Raw genomic sequence first — 15,203 nt, 5'->3', positions numbered from 1 at the left:
GGATCAATAAAAGATTACATCTTGCCAACAGCCCTCTTCATTATGTTGGAACAAACCCTAACTGGAAGATCTCTGACAAAATCAAAACCAAGGGCAAATCCAGTCATGCTTCACACCCTCATGCATTTCATGTGCAGATTGTTAAAGCAGCACAGATCAAACCTGTGCAAGGGGAGAGCCCTTAAAGCTGGGATAACCCAGCTTGCATCTGTCCTGCCAGTTGGAGTCTGTATGAGTTTTGTAGGAGAGCAGAAAGTAAACTTTTTCATATGAACAGTCAGTTTAGAAGCCTCCACTACTACCAGACTCTTGTTTGCCAGCTGCAGGAGAGACATAGGAAATGCTGTGGAGGGACATGTCCTGTGAGGACTGCCTGTGGCTCAGAAATAGAGTGTTCTTTTCGATCTTTTCCACTTTTAAACAGGGAAGTTGTCTTTGCTTGAAATTAAAACACTAGAATCATAGAATCATTAAGGTTGGAAAAGACATCTAAGATCATTGAGTCCAACCATCAACCCAACACCACCATGCCCACTAAACCATGTCCCTAAGCACCTCATCTACACGTCTTAAATTCTTCCAGGGATGGTGAATCAACCACTTCCTTGGGCAGCCTGTTCCAATGTTTAACCACTCTTTCAGTAAAGACATTTTTCCTCATGTCCAATCTAAACCTCCCCTGGTGCAACTTGAGGCCATTTCCTCTCGTCCTATTGCTAGTTACTTGGGAGAAGTGACCAACACCAAGTACAACCTCCTTCCGGGTAGTTGTAGAGAGTGATAAGGTCTCCCCTCAGGCTCCTCTTCTCCAGGCTAAACAACCCCAGTTCCCTCAGCCGCTCCTCATAAGACTTGTTCTCCAGACCCTTCACCAGCCTCGTTGCCCTTCTCTGGACACGCTCCAGCACCTCAATGTCCTTCTTGTAGTGAGGGGCCCAAAACTGAACACAGTACTCAAGGTGCGGCCTCACCAGTGCCGAGCACAGGGGCACGATCACTTCCCTACTCCTGCTGGCCACACTAGTTCTGATACAGGCCAGGATGCCATTGGCCTTCTTGGCCACCTGGGCACACTGCTGGCTCATGTTCAGCCGGCTGTCAACCAGCACCCCCAGGTCCTTTTCCGACAAGCAGCTTTCCAGCCACTCTTCCCCAAGCCTGTAGTGTTGCACGGGGTTGTTGGGACCCGGGTGCAGGACCCGGCACTTGGCCTTGTTGAATCTCATACAGTTGGCCTCAGCCCATCCATCCAGCCTGTCCAGGTCCCTCTGCAGAGCCTTCCTACCCTCGAGCAGATCAACACTCCTTCCCAACTTGGTGTCGTCTGCAAACTTACTGAGGGAGCACTCAATCCCCTCATCCAGATCATTGATAAAGATATCGAACAAGACCGGCCCCAAAACTGAGCCCTGGGGAACACCGCTCGTGACCAGCCGCCAACTGGATTTAACTCCATTCACCACAACTCTCTGGGCCCGGCCGTCCAGCCAGTTTTTTACCCAGCGCAGAGTCCACCTGTCTAAGCCATGAGCCGCCAGCTTCTCTAGGAGAATGCTGTGGGAGACAGTGTCAAAGGCCTTACTGAAGTCCAGGTAGACCACATCCACAGCCTTTCCCTCATCCACTAGGCGGGTCCCCTGGTCATAGCAGGAGATCAGGTTGGTCAAGCAGGACCTGCCTCTCATGAACCCGTGCTGGCTGGGCCTGATCGCCTGGTTGTCCCGCTCATGCCTTGTGAGCGCTCTCAAGATGAACCGCTCCGTAATCTTCCCCGGCACCGAGGTCAGGCTGACAGGCCTGTAGTTCCCCGGATCCTCCTTCCGGCCCTTCTTGTAGATGAGCGTCACGTTGGCAAGCCTCCAGTCGTCCAGGACCTCCCCCGTTAACCAGGACTGCTGATAAATGATGGAGAGTGGCTTGGCACTTGGCATTTATACTAAATGAAGTTTAAAACAGTAAGCCCTCTCTTTCCCTCATACTGGGAGGAAAAAAAAAAAATCCCTCAAAACTGAATCTTCTTCTGTGGAAACTTTTTCACTGTCCCTTTAGGATATCCAGGTTCCAATTTTTCACGCCAGCTCCTCACATGCAAGTGTCAATTGACTTACTCTTTTTTTTTTTTCTTCTTCTTTCTCTATCAGTTCAGTTGTTTGTTACTGTTGCTCAGATAATCACATTTCCATGTGGCTCTTAGTATAACTCAGTAGGGAAGGTGAAGGAACTCTCTGTTCTTTTCAGCAGCAATCTCAGTAGCATCTGTGTGTGCAAAGAGGGATTTTCTTCTGGTATGTCAAGGTGCTCATATGATTCCACTTCTGGATTTCTAGTCAAAACAAAAATGTTTGTAAGAACTACTGATGTGTAAAATTAATCCTCTAGTGGGAACAGAACAAGACACACTCACTATAAAGATAAGTCAGTATTTTCCATTTTAACATTAGCTGAGTAAAATAAACATCCATATAACAGTCCAGAAACATTCCTATTTCTTCCATTTAGTCCTCCATCAATGTAACCGGAGCTGAGTTAACCTGTAAGCTGTTCCACTTCCTCTGATTATAGTATGTTAAAGGTCTCAACAGGTCCCAAGATTAATTTAAAGAATTTAAGCAAGATTCATTTAATAGCTACATCTCAAAAGCATGTTATCATCTCTAAAGCCTGTTAGCGTTAAAATTGACTAATCAGAAGCATGCAAGTGAATATCTAAGTGAGAGAAAAATGAAAAAAGACTGAAGCTCAATCATTTTAGAGTTGTCTTTCTCGTGTGTTCTTGTTGAATGTCATGGTAACCATCATAAAGTGTTTCCTGAAGCTTACCAAATTCAGGCTGTGACAAAATCTTAAGGCCCAGGGAGTTTGAAGGTATAGCTCTCCATGGATAGGGCTGTACTGTCAGACACAGAAAGATGTACCCTAAGGCCTAAAAGCTCAAGTTAGTTTTTTAAGGATACTCATCACAAATGCAGAGGAAGGAGACAGAATACTATGAGACAGAGCCAGCCTATTACAAATGCACAAGAATAAAATGCATTTTATTCTTGAAGATGCTGTACTCTAGTAAATAGGAGAGACGTGTAGAGAGATGAGATTAAGGACCATATGGTTATAACAGTCTCCTAAACAAAGCAAGTAGTATAACTTTTCACACTGAAGTTTTGGTGAGCTTTGACATTGGGTATAATTGAAACAGTAATTTGAGCCCTAATGAAGACTAGGTATGTGCATTGTTTGAGGGACTCCATGTTTTGGTTTGGGGTTTTTTTGGTCTTAAACACAAGTGAGAGAAAATTAACCAGTTTGATTGCTTTTAAAGCAAGTTACCAGAAAGTATTTGTGAAGGGTAACCAATTTTTTCATCTTTTTATAGAGCACAGGAGAGCATCTGGTCAAGGGAGGGTCATGTTAACATTGTTACAACCAAAATACTATTGCATAGACGTACCAAAGAGGGCCTTCTGGACATAGAAAATAGTAAGAATGAGGACAATTTATTTATGCTGAGAGTTATCGTCCTACATTTTCAGTCTTTTTTTGATGCTTTAACCCATGAAAATCAAATTTATGTTTTGGTCAAACATGCAAGGTCTGGATTTAAGATTAATAGTACCTTTAAAAATAAATCCCCTAATGATTGTACATACCTTGAACCTGACCCAGAAACAGACTCCAACTACCAGCACAGCAATGACTCCTAGCACAGCAATGACTCTTTGCACAATATTCCAGGTGTTACCTGAATTTTCTTTAAAAATACAAATTCCAAAAAGTTTAACAGAAGGGCTTTATATCGCAAATTAATGTTCATTATTGTTCAATAAGTATATCAAAGCTATGATTTTTTTCTCTTATTTATAATCTAAAAGCTATGATTTAGGGAGAATGTCTCAGTTTCTTTTTAGGGTTACTAATATATAAATGTTCAAGTTACTTGACCCATACTCTAAGACTTTAAAGTGATACTTTAATGACTTAAGTGTGAATAGCTGAAAGCAGATTATTTTACTTAATTGTGCTGATACAAAATTCCATGTGTGTTCATGTAATGTGATTTGACGACTTCTTAATACAAGTCCCACTTAAAAACAATCAACTGCCCAGTATGGTAAACACTGCCTCCAGGCACAGTGCTCAGTGCCATTAGCAGTACTGCTGATTTCCAGTAGAACAACTCAGTAAGTGTTATCCAGCCTGGACCGTAGATTTCATTATTTCTGTTGCGAAACCTTTGCAACTTTCATCTAAAACATTTCCCAACTTCATGATGCAACCACGCAATCCAGGTAGGCACAAGAAGCAGCAGATCCTCAGGTGGGTGGTAACAATGGATTCCACAGGAGATAAGAGCCCGTCTAGCACAGGTTGGTCCTGCACAGCACCAAGTGTCTCATTATGCCAGCCAATTTCAACAACGTGAGAACACTCAGACCCGAAGGACTCATTCCTTTAAGTATGGTTCTTCTACTTCAGGCTTCCTTTCCACTGCTGCGTCTCGTCCAAAGAATTTGAAAAATTCTACCCTCCTCTGGAAACTCCCTATGGATGTCTAGCAAAGAGTTCAAAAACGAGAACTGCCAAACCAGAGCATTTAATCTAGTCATTGCCTTTAGCTTGGCTCTGTCCCCACAAGCAGACCTGTTTACATCTTGTCAGTTCCTTTGGTAGAGCAGCTTTAAGCTGCGACCTTTCTTTACACAGGAGAAGGCCTCTAAAATGATTGTAAATTCATCTCACTTTTCCCCTTAAAAGTCTCCTTTCCAGTGACACTTGGAAATCTTTCTGACAGTTGAGCAGCTGCTTTGCTTTGACCACTATCTAACATACTGATCTAGCTCATTCCCATATGCCCTACTGTCTCTATCTGCTTATCTGCTTTCAGCCTGTGCTGCCACAAAGATGCTAACCTCTCTGGTAAGTGTCTTTGTTCTGTAAAATGTATTTCTGGTCCACGAGTAGGAAAATTCTGTGAGTGGCACAGTAATTTAGCCACTAAAGAGGGGATTTCTATCACCTATGGCTATTGTAAGATCCATCTGCAGAAAGCAGCTACAGAAAGGCATTTGTAGAGGATGATCCAGATCATATTTGGACTGAACACGTGCGTGTGTCTGTCTGCAGTGAATGTACAGGGAGACCGATGGACTTGTGCGCATAAGTTAGGAGCATCAGTTAAGTGTGTAACTCCTTGGGGGTTTTCAATGCTTTCCACTTCAGAGGCACAATATTGGGTTTACAGGATAAGGAAGATCATGCTGGAATTTGAGCTGCAAGGAAATGTGTTTTTCTGACTTAACCATTTTCTTTAATCTAACTCCCCTCCTTCAGATTGCATATAGCCACTGCCATTTAAAACACCCCCTACATTAAGTTTTCAGACCGAAACTAAGCTATCATGGGGGAGGGGGGGAGAAAGGAAGACAAAAATATGCAGTTATTACCACTTATTCTAGCCCCTTTCCTGCTATGTTGCCTCTATTTTTCATGTCCTACTGGCTTATTTCAAGTTCTCTTCTTTCTTAAAAAAAACAAATGAGGTGCTCTATATTAGTTCTCAGTCTTTTAGGTGATTGTATTTAATTGTGTAAAATACCTATGTGCTACTGTTTGAATGTTTTTTTTTCCTCTTCCCTTTGGACTGAGATTTAAGGAGGCTGCATCCCAAACAGCATACTATTTTTGAACAAATCTGTAATTTGTTTGCACTATAATTTTAGAAAGCTGGAGTAATTTTTTTTAACCTTTGGTAAGAATTTTCAATAGATAGAAAAGTTAATCAGTAAGTCTCCTTGAAACTGGAGACAATGAAATAACTGTAACTAAGACTTCACAGTTGGAAATTTACTACAGTTCATAAAAACACAGGCATGCATATAAACATATATATCCCCAGGTCTAAAAAAGGCCTGCTGTGTAGAATTAAAGCTTTGAAAATAACAACTGTGTGCTCTCCTCAACAAGGTTTCTTCTGCAGGCACATTTATACCACATCTTTGGGCTTCCCATCATCTCCCTGCTACCTTTAAAGACTGTATTTGCTATTAGCGGAGCATTTAGGACATGATTCTGAGAGTTTCCCTGTGCCCTCAGTTCTGAGGGCAGTTGGTGGCAACTGAGAGCAGCCACCGATTGAGACCTTTGCCACAACAAGCTGCTAATTGAAAAAAAGAAACTTCAAGTCTTTAAATAAATTCATCTTAGGTAACCTTTTTTTCCTGGGGGCACAATAATAAAACATCTCTTCTACCCACCTGTACTTATTACACAAGATGATTTTTCTCAGTATTTTACTTCTGACTGACTCTTTGGCTCTGCATTCTCCTCACTGGTCCCCATCCTCCAAAATGGAAAGAGTGGCAACTTACCAACTTGCAAAGTTCTCGCTGTCAGTTTTGTGTAGTGAGGTGTTGAAATATTACATAGATATTCTCCACTGTCATTTGCAGTAAGATCACACAACTTCAGTGAAAAGTCATTTTGGTTAATCTGGACTCGAGGCTGGTAAGAGTGAGATGTACCATTGAAGGAGGCCAGGACTGAGATCACTGCATTTCTGTTTAATGTCCAGACAACACTGACACCTTCATTGTTTGTAGCGTTATTGCTGTATTCACAAGGAATTGCAGTGCTACTTCCTTCCACGTTAGACAGTTGGTCTGAAACAGATAATTGAAGAACCCTCTGCAATTTTTTTGGAAAATACTGTGAAGGTTATTTAGACATTTTCTGATTGTTTTCTGAAGTCTGATACTACTGTGGACAAATATAAAAACATATTTCACTATTTTGATATCATATTCAAACATCACGGTATGCTTCTAGAAGCACCTGAAGATTTTAAAAGCAAACCTATCTTACATTAAAAAAAAAACCAAACACCTAAATGGTATTAGCTATACTTATGAAAATTATTTTGTTTTCACTTGCCTATTTCTCCTCTAACTGGGGGGGGGGGGGGGGGGGGGTTCGTTAATAAAAGTGATTCAGCCTAGTCTAAGTTACTGTGTAAAGTAGCATGAAATTCCACACGTTGGGAGCAGAGAGAAAATGCAACTAATCAGACACCTGCACATTTAAAGCAAAAGGGTAAAACTGTTACAATGTAATTTAATTAAAAGAATAAAGAGATTGTATTTAGTTAGAAATAACTTTCAGCTATGGTGGACTTAAGTACTTTACCTGTCTGTGTAGAACACTTACAATTAATTAATAGCTTTAAAAAAAAGGAAGGGGAAGGAAAGAGCAAGTAAGTGGAACTAATAGCTAATGTATAAAATAATAATATAAGCAAATTAGTATCATAGCACAACCATCAATTTGACAGCAGGGATTTGCTGCAAAGGAAGGAAAAACAGAGGAGGCTGTGGTGGCTGGCAGTCTGCTGGAGAGGAAACTAATACGTTAACCACACTTGGTTTCTGTTTGTGGGACTGAATGAAGAGAGACATGGGGCTGAAAACCACGAGGGCAAAACAAAACAAAACTCTACCCCACACTGCTATTATATAAGGAAAAGGAAAGCAGTATATTTTCAAAATGTTCCAGTGAGAAGATAGACGGATGTAAACAAAAGTGTAATGAAATGTACCTTTTTCTCTTGTGGATCAGAAGGATAGATTAACAAAATAGACACTTATAGTGCACTTGTTACCTGCTATGATGCCATACTTGAAACCTTCCATATTGCAAGCTATTGTATGTAAATTAGAAACTGCACTCTTGTTCTGAAGGATATACAGTGGATTAGGAACTGAGAGTGTCTGGGTACACTTTAGGGGGAAATCAGGGCAATGGAAGCAGCCACGCACATCTCACAAGAGAATTGCTCTTGCATTGCTCTGGATCCCATTAAAAATATTTCCTAAGAAACAGGAGAGGTTGAAAAGTACCAGTTATTTACTTGAACTGAATTTCCAGTGAAATTCAGGAGGAGGACAAAACGGAGAGTTGAAATTTCATAGCCCTGTTTTTCCTTAACTAACAAAATGAGCTGCTGTTTGCTCAAATGCAAGCTTGCTGCTCTCCACTCCCATGCACCCCCAGCACCCAACCCGGGCACTTAAGAATGCACTTGAAGAGAAGTACAATGAAAGCATCAAACAGTACTGAAAAAACTTTCACAAAAGATAGGGAATGGACTGAGTAAAGAGCGTATGCATCTAGAGCAGCAGGCAAACTTTCCCCTCTCTCATATAACCTACAGGTTCACTAAGATTTCCATGTATTTTGTCCGAGTTCATTCTTTTCTTCATAGAGTGTAAAGTTTGATTATTATGCACCTCTTGAAACATGAAACTGATATGGAAAAAGTGTTCAGAGTAAAGCTAACTCACAGAAGTGTGAACTATCCCCTCTTATCCCTACTTCTTGAACATATACTGCCTTGTAACAGATGAGTTTCAAAGAGGAAGGCGCATCCTTTTGCACCATCCCATATCCGTGTTGCTCCACTGCAGAAATACTGTATTTAATTTGGCTCTGAAACCAGCTGTGACATTCAGTAACAATGCAGGAAAAGACTTCCATCCATTCCTACCTTGCATCTTCCATTCAGCAGCCCACTCTTCATAAGGGAGATGAACATGACAGTAGTAAGGATCAGCTGTATTTATAATGTTTTGGTCACTTCTAAGAGAATAGAGAACTCCATCCTTGGTTTCCTGCCAATCTGTTTCTTGGATGGATGTATTGCCTTGTACCCAAGATATACGTGGTGCTGGGTAAGTGAGAAAGGCATAGCACTTCAGCATCCTTTCTGTGTCCGTCTTTTGGTATTCTAGTGCATAATAAGAGGAAACTGTAGATGAAAAAAAAAAAAAGAATCAATCCTACTAATTTCAAAATCCTTTTTAACTTGAAGAGATTGGTCTTTTGAAATAACATTGGGGAGAATAAACATAACTGAGAACAAAATTTAATCTGTGTTTGATTTCAGAAGAAAGCACAGCGTTACTTACTGTCAATGCCAGGGTCTGTACCGTTCTGAGGAGCCACATGTTTTAAAACTCAAGTATATTTCCTAGTTACCCTTTAGAAATCACGGTGCAGTAGGTTATGAGAACAAGTGCCGCACTGAAATTTTTCAACTCATGTTACAATGTTTCACCAGCGAAAATGAATTGCCTGATAATACCATCAAGCCCAAAAGGTGCTCTGTTGGGTTGGAGGATTTTGATTCCATGTAAGAAATAACATGAGAAAATCTGTTGATGTAATCCCATTTCCACTGGTGTGATCCAAGCACTTTTGATGTCTTACTGACCTCTTACATGCAGCATGACTTCCACTTCTGTTTTATTTTGCTGTGTTCCCACATAGCAATTATAAGAGCCCTCATCAGTCACGGTCAAGTTACTAAGTTTCAAGGAGGCATTTCCACCAGGAATGTGTTCGTGGAAAAGGTGTGTTCTGTGTCTATAATCTGGGTCTTGTCTTTCCAGCTGATCACTCTGGTAGTAGTAGCTGTGCACAATTTTGTCCCCTTTCTTCCAGTAAATTACTTCATCATCCCCAGGTGAGAAAGGACAAGGGAGGATGCAGTCCTTCGAAAACAGCCCTGTTACTGTTTCCTGTTCTGTAAAACCTAAAGCACGAAGTACAAATGAATAAGTTAAATCTAGTCTACAAGCATATTTCTGCCCCTCCTTATCCCTGACAAAAAAATGCTCTGGCAGGCAGCACATTCCTACCGAGCATGCCAATGGCTCTTTCATGGCTTTTCTGTAGTGTGAGTCTCTGGCACAGCAAGGGTCTTCATTCAGTTTAATCAATATTATAATGCAGAGCTCTGGTCTTGGAACTTATAATCAGTTTAAGTAGATATCCTGAGTAAGCACCTATATATTCAAATCAGCACACCGCCACCTTAGCACCTGAGCTTCAAATGCATTTCCAAAAGCACCACCTTCAACCTCAAAACCTTTTGAGTTGCAGCTTGCTACTTGCTCAAATGTTCATGGTGCCATGTTGCAATGACCCGGGTTACCAATAACCTCACATAGTGCCAAGCAGTTGTACCATCACAGAAAAAAAGGACGCGATGGTGCAATCAGCAGGAAGGACAGAACATCTTGAAACAGCTTCACCACCACAGATAGTGCCAGGGAGCTCTGTCCCAGCCCCCAGAGGTAATTAAGGTGTGGATTCCTCAAAATTAATTCACACAAGTGGTAGCATCTGATTGCTGTTAACATTTAATTTAGGCCTTGCTGGCATAAAAGAACAATTTTAAATTAATCTTTTTAAAAACTGACTGCATTAACTTAGCATTGTCGTATGGACCTTCTTGGCAAGGTCAGACAACCTTTTAGGCTGGTAGCGAGTGTCCTACTGCAGCTGTCGTCTTGGAAATTTTGACGCCCTCTCCAGCTCAGCAACAGGGCAATCCAGATGACTTTTCCTCAGCCACCTCAGTGCAAAGTCAACCAATGTACTTCAAACCATTTTCAGTACAAATGGACAACTACTGCCTGCTGAGCAGCCACACGAGGCACTCCACCAGCTGAGCCGTGGGGCAGAAATGTGGGCAGGTAACAGTTTGGGTGCTCAATGTGCTCGATGGCCTTGGCTATCCATGCAGCCATCTTCCAAACAGTTGTCTTTTGCTTTGGGAGTGTTTTATATTACCCCAAATCAATTCTTTACCATTAATAAACAGTGTTTGAATTAATTAATTCCCCTTATTAAAAAATGAGTAATAATTGTCTTATTATTTTCCATAAACAATAGAGCTAAAACCTACCCCAAAGTGTAGCACCTATGTGCAATATATGGATGAGAAGAGATGGTATTTTCTGTCCCTTCATGTCTTCTTTGGTTCATAGTAGACTCATGTCAAACTGACAACATAAAAGGAGGAGGGGAGAAAACCTGTTTAAATGCAGGTAAAAGATGTACCCTAATTATATAATTTCCTTTGTACAGCTTATTAAGGACTGTAGGCCTTTGTATCACGTTTTTTGTTTGCAACAGTCTTGGCCCAGATTTTTAGCCTTGAGGTCATTATGTTATACTATACATTTCATAATGGTTGAGGCCCTCTCATTACCGTGTAATCCTTTGCAGATAGATACTTTCTGTTTATTTTCAATAAATAGGAAGTGTTTACCCTCAGTGTTCTCACAGGGCTAGGGAACATTAATTTTCATCATTCATGAACAGGACACTGAGGAAAAATGGTCAAGTACAATTTCCAAAAGGATATAAGACGTCCCTTGTCAAGCCAGATTTTTCTACTTCATAAAATATATTTCTGGTTACTGCAACATTTGACTTTCTGAGGTGGGAAATTTGCCTGCATTTGCAAATATTGCAAATATAAAGAACTTTTCACACTTTACTCTTTACCAGATCAAAAGGGCATCAGCTGAACTTCCAAAAATGTGTTTGTTTATGGACGTCTGGGGTAGGAATGCAAAGGAGAAGGAGGTCCTCCCATCATATCTTCTGGTTTGTCAGTTAAATAACAATGAACTGGAAGCTCTCATGCACAACAAAAAAAGAATAATCTCACTGTAACTGATAGACAGCACTCTTCCTCCACCCAGGCACACTATTCTAAAATCCAGCGTACTGCAGTGGAGAAATTACCTCATGAATCAACTAGCTTGAAAAGAGCCTAAAGAGCTTCCCCTAGTCCTTTTCCTCTCCCCAAAGGACAGCTATAGGTACCATTCCTGACTTACATAGGGCACAGGTTTAGCCAAGCTTGCTAGCCAGTTCTTTTAATACTAATGAATAATTTTGACTGGTGTGTGTCACTGTATTTGTGATGGATGTGAATCTTACTTCCCAAGGATTTTTCCATGTTATTTCTTTTGTAAAGCTAGTGTGGTTATTTTATGTATTCTCACTTTTCTATTAGGGAGAAAACCCAACAGAGGGGCACCAAAATATTAAACCTGAGACAGAGATGATGCAAGAGTAAAACAAACACTTATGATAGATATTTCTGTTCCATGTTAGCAGCAATTGCCAGCATCTGCCTTCTCTTCCTCCTTGCCTTAGCAAGTGGTGTACATCATGTTTTATTAGCATTTTTGCTCATTTGTCCATCATTTCCAACTTGATTAATACATATTTGTATATGTATTAACAATGCATATTTGTATAATTATAGAATAGTTTGGGTTGGAAGGGACCTCTAAAGGTCATCTAGTCCAACCCCCCTGCCATGGGCAGGGACATCTTCAACTAGATCAGGTTGCTCAGAGCCCCGTCCAGCCTGGCCTTGAATGTTTCCAGGGATGGGGCATCCACCACCTCTCTGGGCAACCTGTGCCAGTGTTTCACCACCCCCAGCGCAAAAAATTTCTTCCTTATATCTAATCTAAATCTACCCCCCTTTAGCTTAAAGCCATTCCCCCTTGGCCTGTCACAACAGGCCCTGCTAAAAAGTTTGCCACCATCTTTTTTATAAGCCCCCTTTAAGTACTGATAGGCTGCAATAAGGTCTCCCCAAAGCCTTCTCTTCTCTAGGCTGAACAACCCCAACTCTCTCAGCCTTTCTTCATAGCAGAGGTGTTCCATCCCCCTGATCGTTTTTGTGACCCTCCTCTGAACCCGTTCCAACAGGTCCGTGTCCTTCTGGTGCTGAGGGCTCCAGAGCTGGACGCAGTACTCCAGGTGGGGTCTCACCAGAGCAGAGTAGAGGGACAGAATCACCTCCCTCGACCTGCTGGCCATGCTTCTTTTGATGGAGCCCAGCTTTGGATCTTCCCACCATAGTGTGTTGAGAAAAATGTTTGCTGGTCTGTAGAAAAACCTGAGGAGTGCAGGCTCTGGCCCGTTGTCTTTTCAGCAGGTCTGGGGTCTTACAGGCATAAAGCATATGTATGCTGATAGTTAAGAGTCATGCTGCAAAGTGCTGAATAAGCATGCTTTTCCTGTTTGTTACAGACCTGTAAATGGCACAACCAAGAAATCACGCCCTAAGGCTTCGTAGTGAAATATCAATATGAAATTATTTATACAGACAGCATACAACTAGAATTAAGATCACCATAGTCATGTCAGCTACTGATGCTCTAGTTTTCAGGAGACTTATTTCATACAGAACCGTCACAGGCTCAACCGGGCAGCAGCTCAGCCAGGGTTTCTGAGAGCAAGGCAAGGCACTAAAATGCATCTTCCAAGACATACAGCACAGTCAAGCACTGAACAGCTCAGACAGTCATAGGGGCAACACTGCACTTGCTTTGGCCACGATAGGAAACAAACATCAGAGGGCACATGCTTTCTTTTTCTTCTGTTAGTCAGTGACCAAACCACGTGTCCTGCATCATCTTTGAACTTTGCATTCGATCTGAACCCTGATCAGAGCACTCCCTTAGCATACAGGCATCGCGATCAATCTCTGCTCAGTGAACTTTCCTCTGTGACCCCCTTTGAAAGCAGCCATGCATATTGTAATATTCTCCTAAGCCTGTAAAACAAAAGTTATTTATGCTGTACTAAAAAGGATTCTGACTAATTCCTTTTCAAGGTAACTTAACAACAGCACATTTCAAGCACACACACACTTATGAGGACTGGAAATACCTGAGGATTTCAAGTTTTACCAACAAGCAAACAAGAAAAACAAATGTGTAAAGTTCAAAAAAACCCATGTTAATCACATACTGCTAAAATCTCGTCCTAGCCACAATGATACTAGCTTTCCAGCATTTCCCCACTGAATCTTCAGGAGGCATTTTCTGTGGTAGAAAAGAGAATTAATTCCCCGCCTCCCCAATGAAACCCTTACGGCTTAAATGCTGACTCCATACTTCAGTTGTTGAGAAATACTCCCGAAGGAAGAAGGTTCCCACATTCTAAATATCCAAAATTGTCTTAGGAAGTAGACCAAAAATACTGTGTTTTACCTCAATATACACATATCTTATTCCCCACTTCCCCCACCTTGTACACGTATAACACCATAGAGCTGTTATAAGAACGTCAGGGTTTTTTTACCTCTTCTGATTTCACAAGTAGTCAAAAAATTCAGAGTCATCTTGTTTCAGGTGTTTCTTGCAGGCAGGGGTTTTATATATATATATAAAAAAATAAAACGAATATATAGCTCTCCTGAAGCTGTTACTTCTTCCTTGCTCCTTTCACAGACACACCTACACATACCACAGCTCAAGTACTTAACATGCAAGTTCATTCCTGTCCCACAAATGAAAGCAGTTGTTTCTGCAGTGTGAACCACGTTTCTATACATGTGAAGCTTCCACACCTTTTGCATTCACTTCTCCCTCTTTGGGCTTAAAAAGCTTTTTCTCTTAACCATTTCTTTTGCCTGACTTTGTTGAACAAACTATTTAATGATAACTCCTGCAAGCTGTAACTGAGTAACAGAAGAAATCAGTTATGGTCAGAAATGTGATTTCTACAGAAGTGGTGATGCCTCTTGGGGATTGTGCTCAGGCATTATGAGAGCATGAGCACTGCAGCTGCAGCGGACACTGGCAGTTCTCTTACTAAGGCAGAGCGTAGGAACTTGACACAAGGAGCGAGGTAAATTCTGTATGGGCACAGGACAAAAAGAATGCAAGATACAAATTATCACAACATTCTTCTCAGAAAGCTGGTAACATGAAACAAGAACAGTAGGTGCCTTGGGCTGTCTGCAGGGTTAGGTAATTATTTTCTAAGAATATTTCACTAGTGCTTCATTTTCTCTGGACAGTTCAAGTCTCCTGTGTGCTATTTGGTTTCCAGTAGAAGAAACTGATATGACAACTCAAGTATTTTAGGAAAGAGGGCTTACAAAAAAACCAAACAAAATGCAAGAAGAAATGAAAGGAAGTGCTGTCTATCCTCAAAGATCCCAGCTGGTGTTAGCAGTACACAGGTGAGGTGCATCTCCTACAGTCCTGGGAGAACCAGCTTTCCCACCCACTCTCTTCCCCAGCAGGTCCAGCTGGCAATTGCAGCTGATCTCCAGCTACAACTCCTCAGCTCGCGAGATCTACCTTTTCATGCATCCAGCTGTAAACTACCACACCACAGGCCACGAGCTTTGATATCGGTTGGCATAGTTGCTGCCTCGTCTCAGCCTGCATGGTGTTAACTTGTTCACAGCTTAGTATTAAATCGGGTAAACGTTTAACTGAGGAACCAACACGAAAGCCCCGTGCTTACACACGCAAGCCCAAGGTTGAGCCACTCGTCAGGCAGAGAAGAGCAGCAAACTTTAAGAAATACACCCCCCCGCGTGT

General features: G+C 41.5%; 1 protein-coding gene across 2 annotated transcripts; it reads right to left on the bottom strand.

Moving 5' to 3' along the window:
* Positions 1-2,126: 2,126 nt before the first annotated feature.
* On the bottom strand, positions 2,127-15,011 carry HHLA2 (HHLA2 member of B7 family). 2 transcript variants are annotated; one of them, XM_076350507.1, is made up of 7 exons: positions 14,958-15,011; positions 10,739-10,835; positions 9,260-9,580; positions 8,534-8,794; positions 6,363-6,653; positions 3,645-3,745; positions 2,127-2,323 (listed from the first exon to the last, which is right to left on the bottom strand). In XM_076350507.1, exons 2-7 carry the CDS (start codon positions 10,800-10,802, stop codon positions 2,300-2,302), a joined length of 1,062 nt encoding a protein of 353 aa, XP_076206622.1. In that variant the 5' UTR covers positions 10,803-10,835; positions 14,958-15,011; the 3' UTR covers positions 2,127-2,299. The 2 variants fall into 2 exon arrangements, with proteins under 2 accessions (XP_076206622.1, XP_076206613.1); XM_076350498.1 differs by lacking the exon at positions 14,958-15,011 and adding an exon at positions 13,951-14,085.
* Between the last annotated feature and the right edge of the window lie 192 nt (positions 15,012-15,203).

The sequence above is a fragment of the Aptenodytes patagonicus genome, chromosome 1 (genome assembly GCF_965638725.1).
Source record: "Aptenodytes patagonicus chromosome 1, bAptPat1.pri.cur, whole genome shotgun sequence".
Lineage (NCBI taxonomy): Eukaryota > Metazoa > Chordata > Aves > Sphenisciformes > Spheniscidae > Aptenodytes > Aptenodytes patagonicus.
The sequence above is the reverse complement of the archived record's forward strand: the minus strand, read 5'-3'. Positions and strand labels throughout refer to the sequence as shown.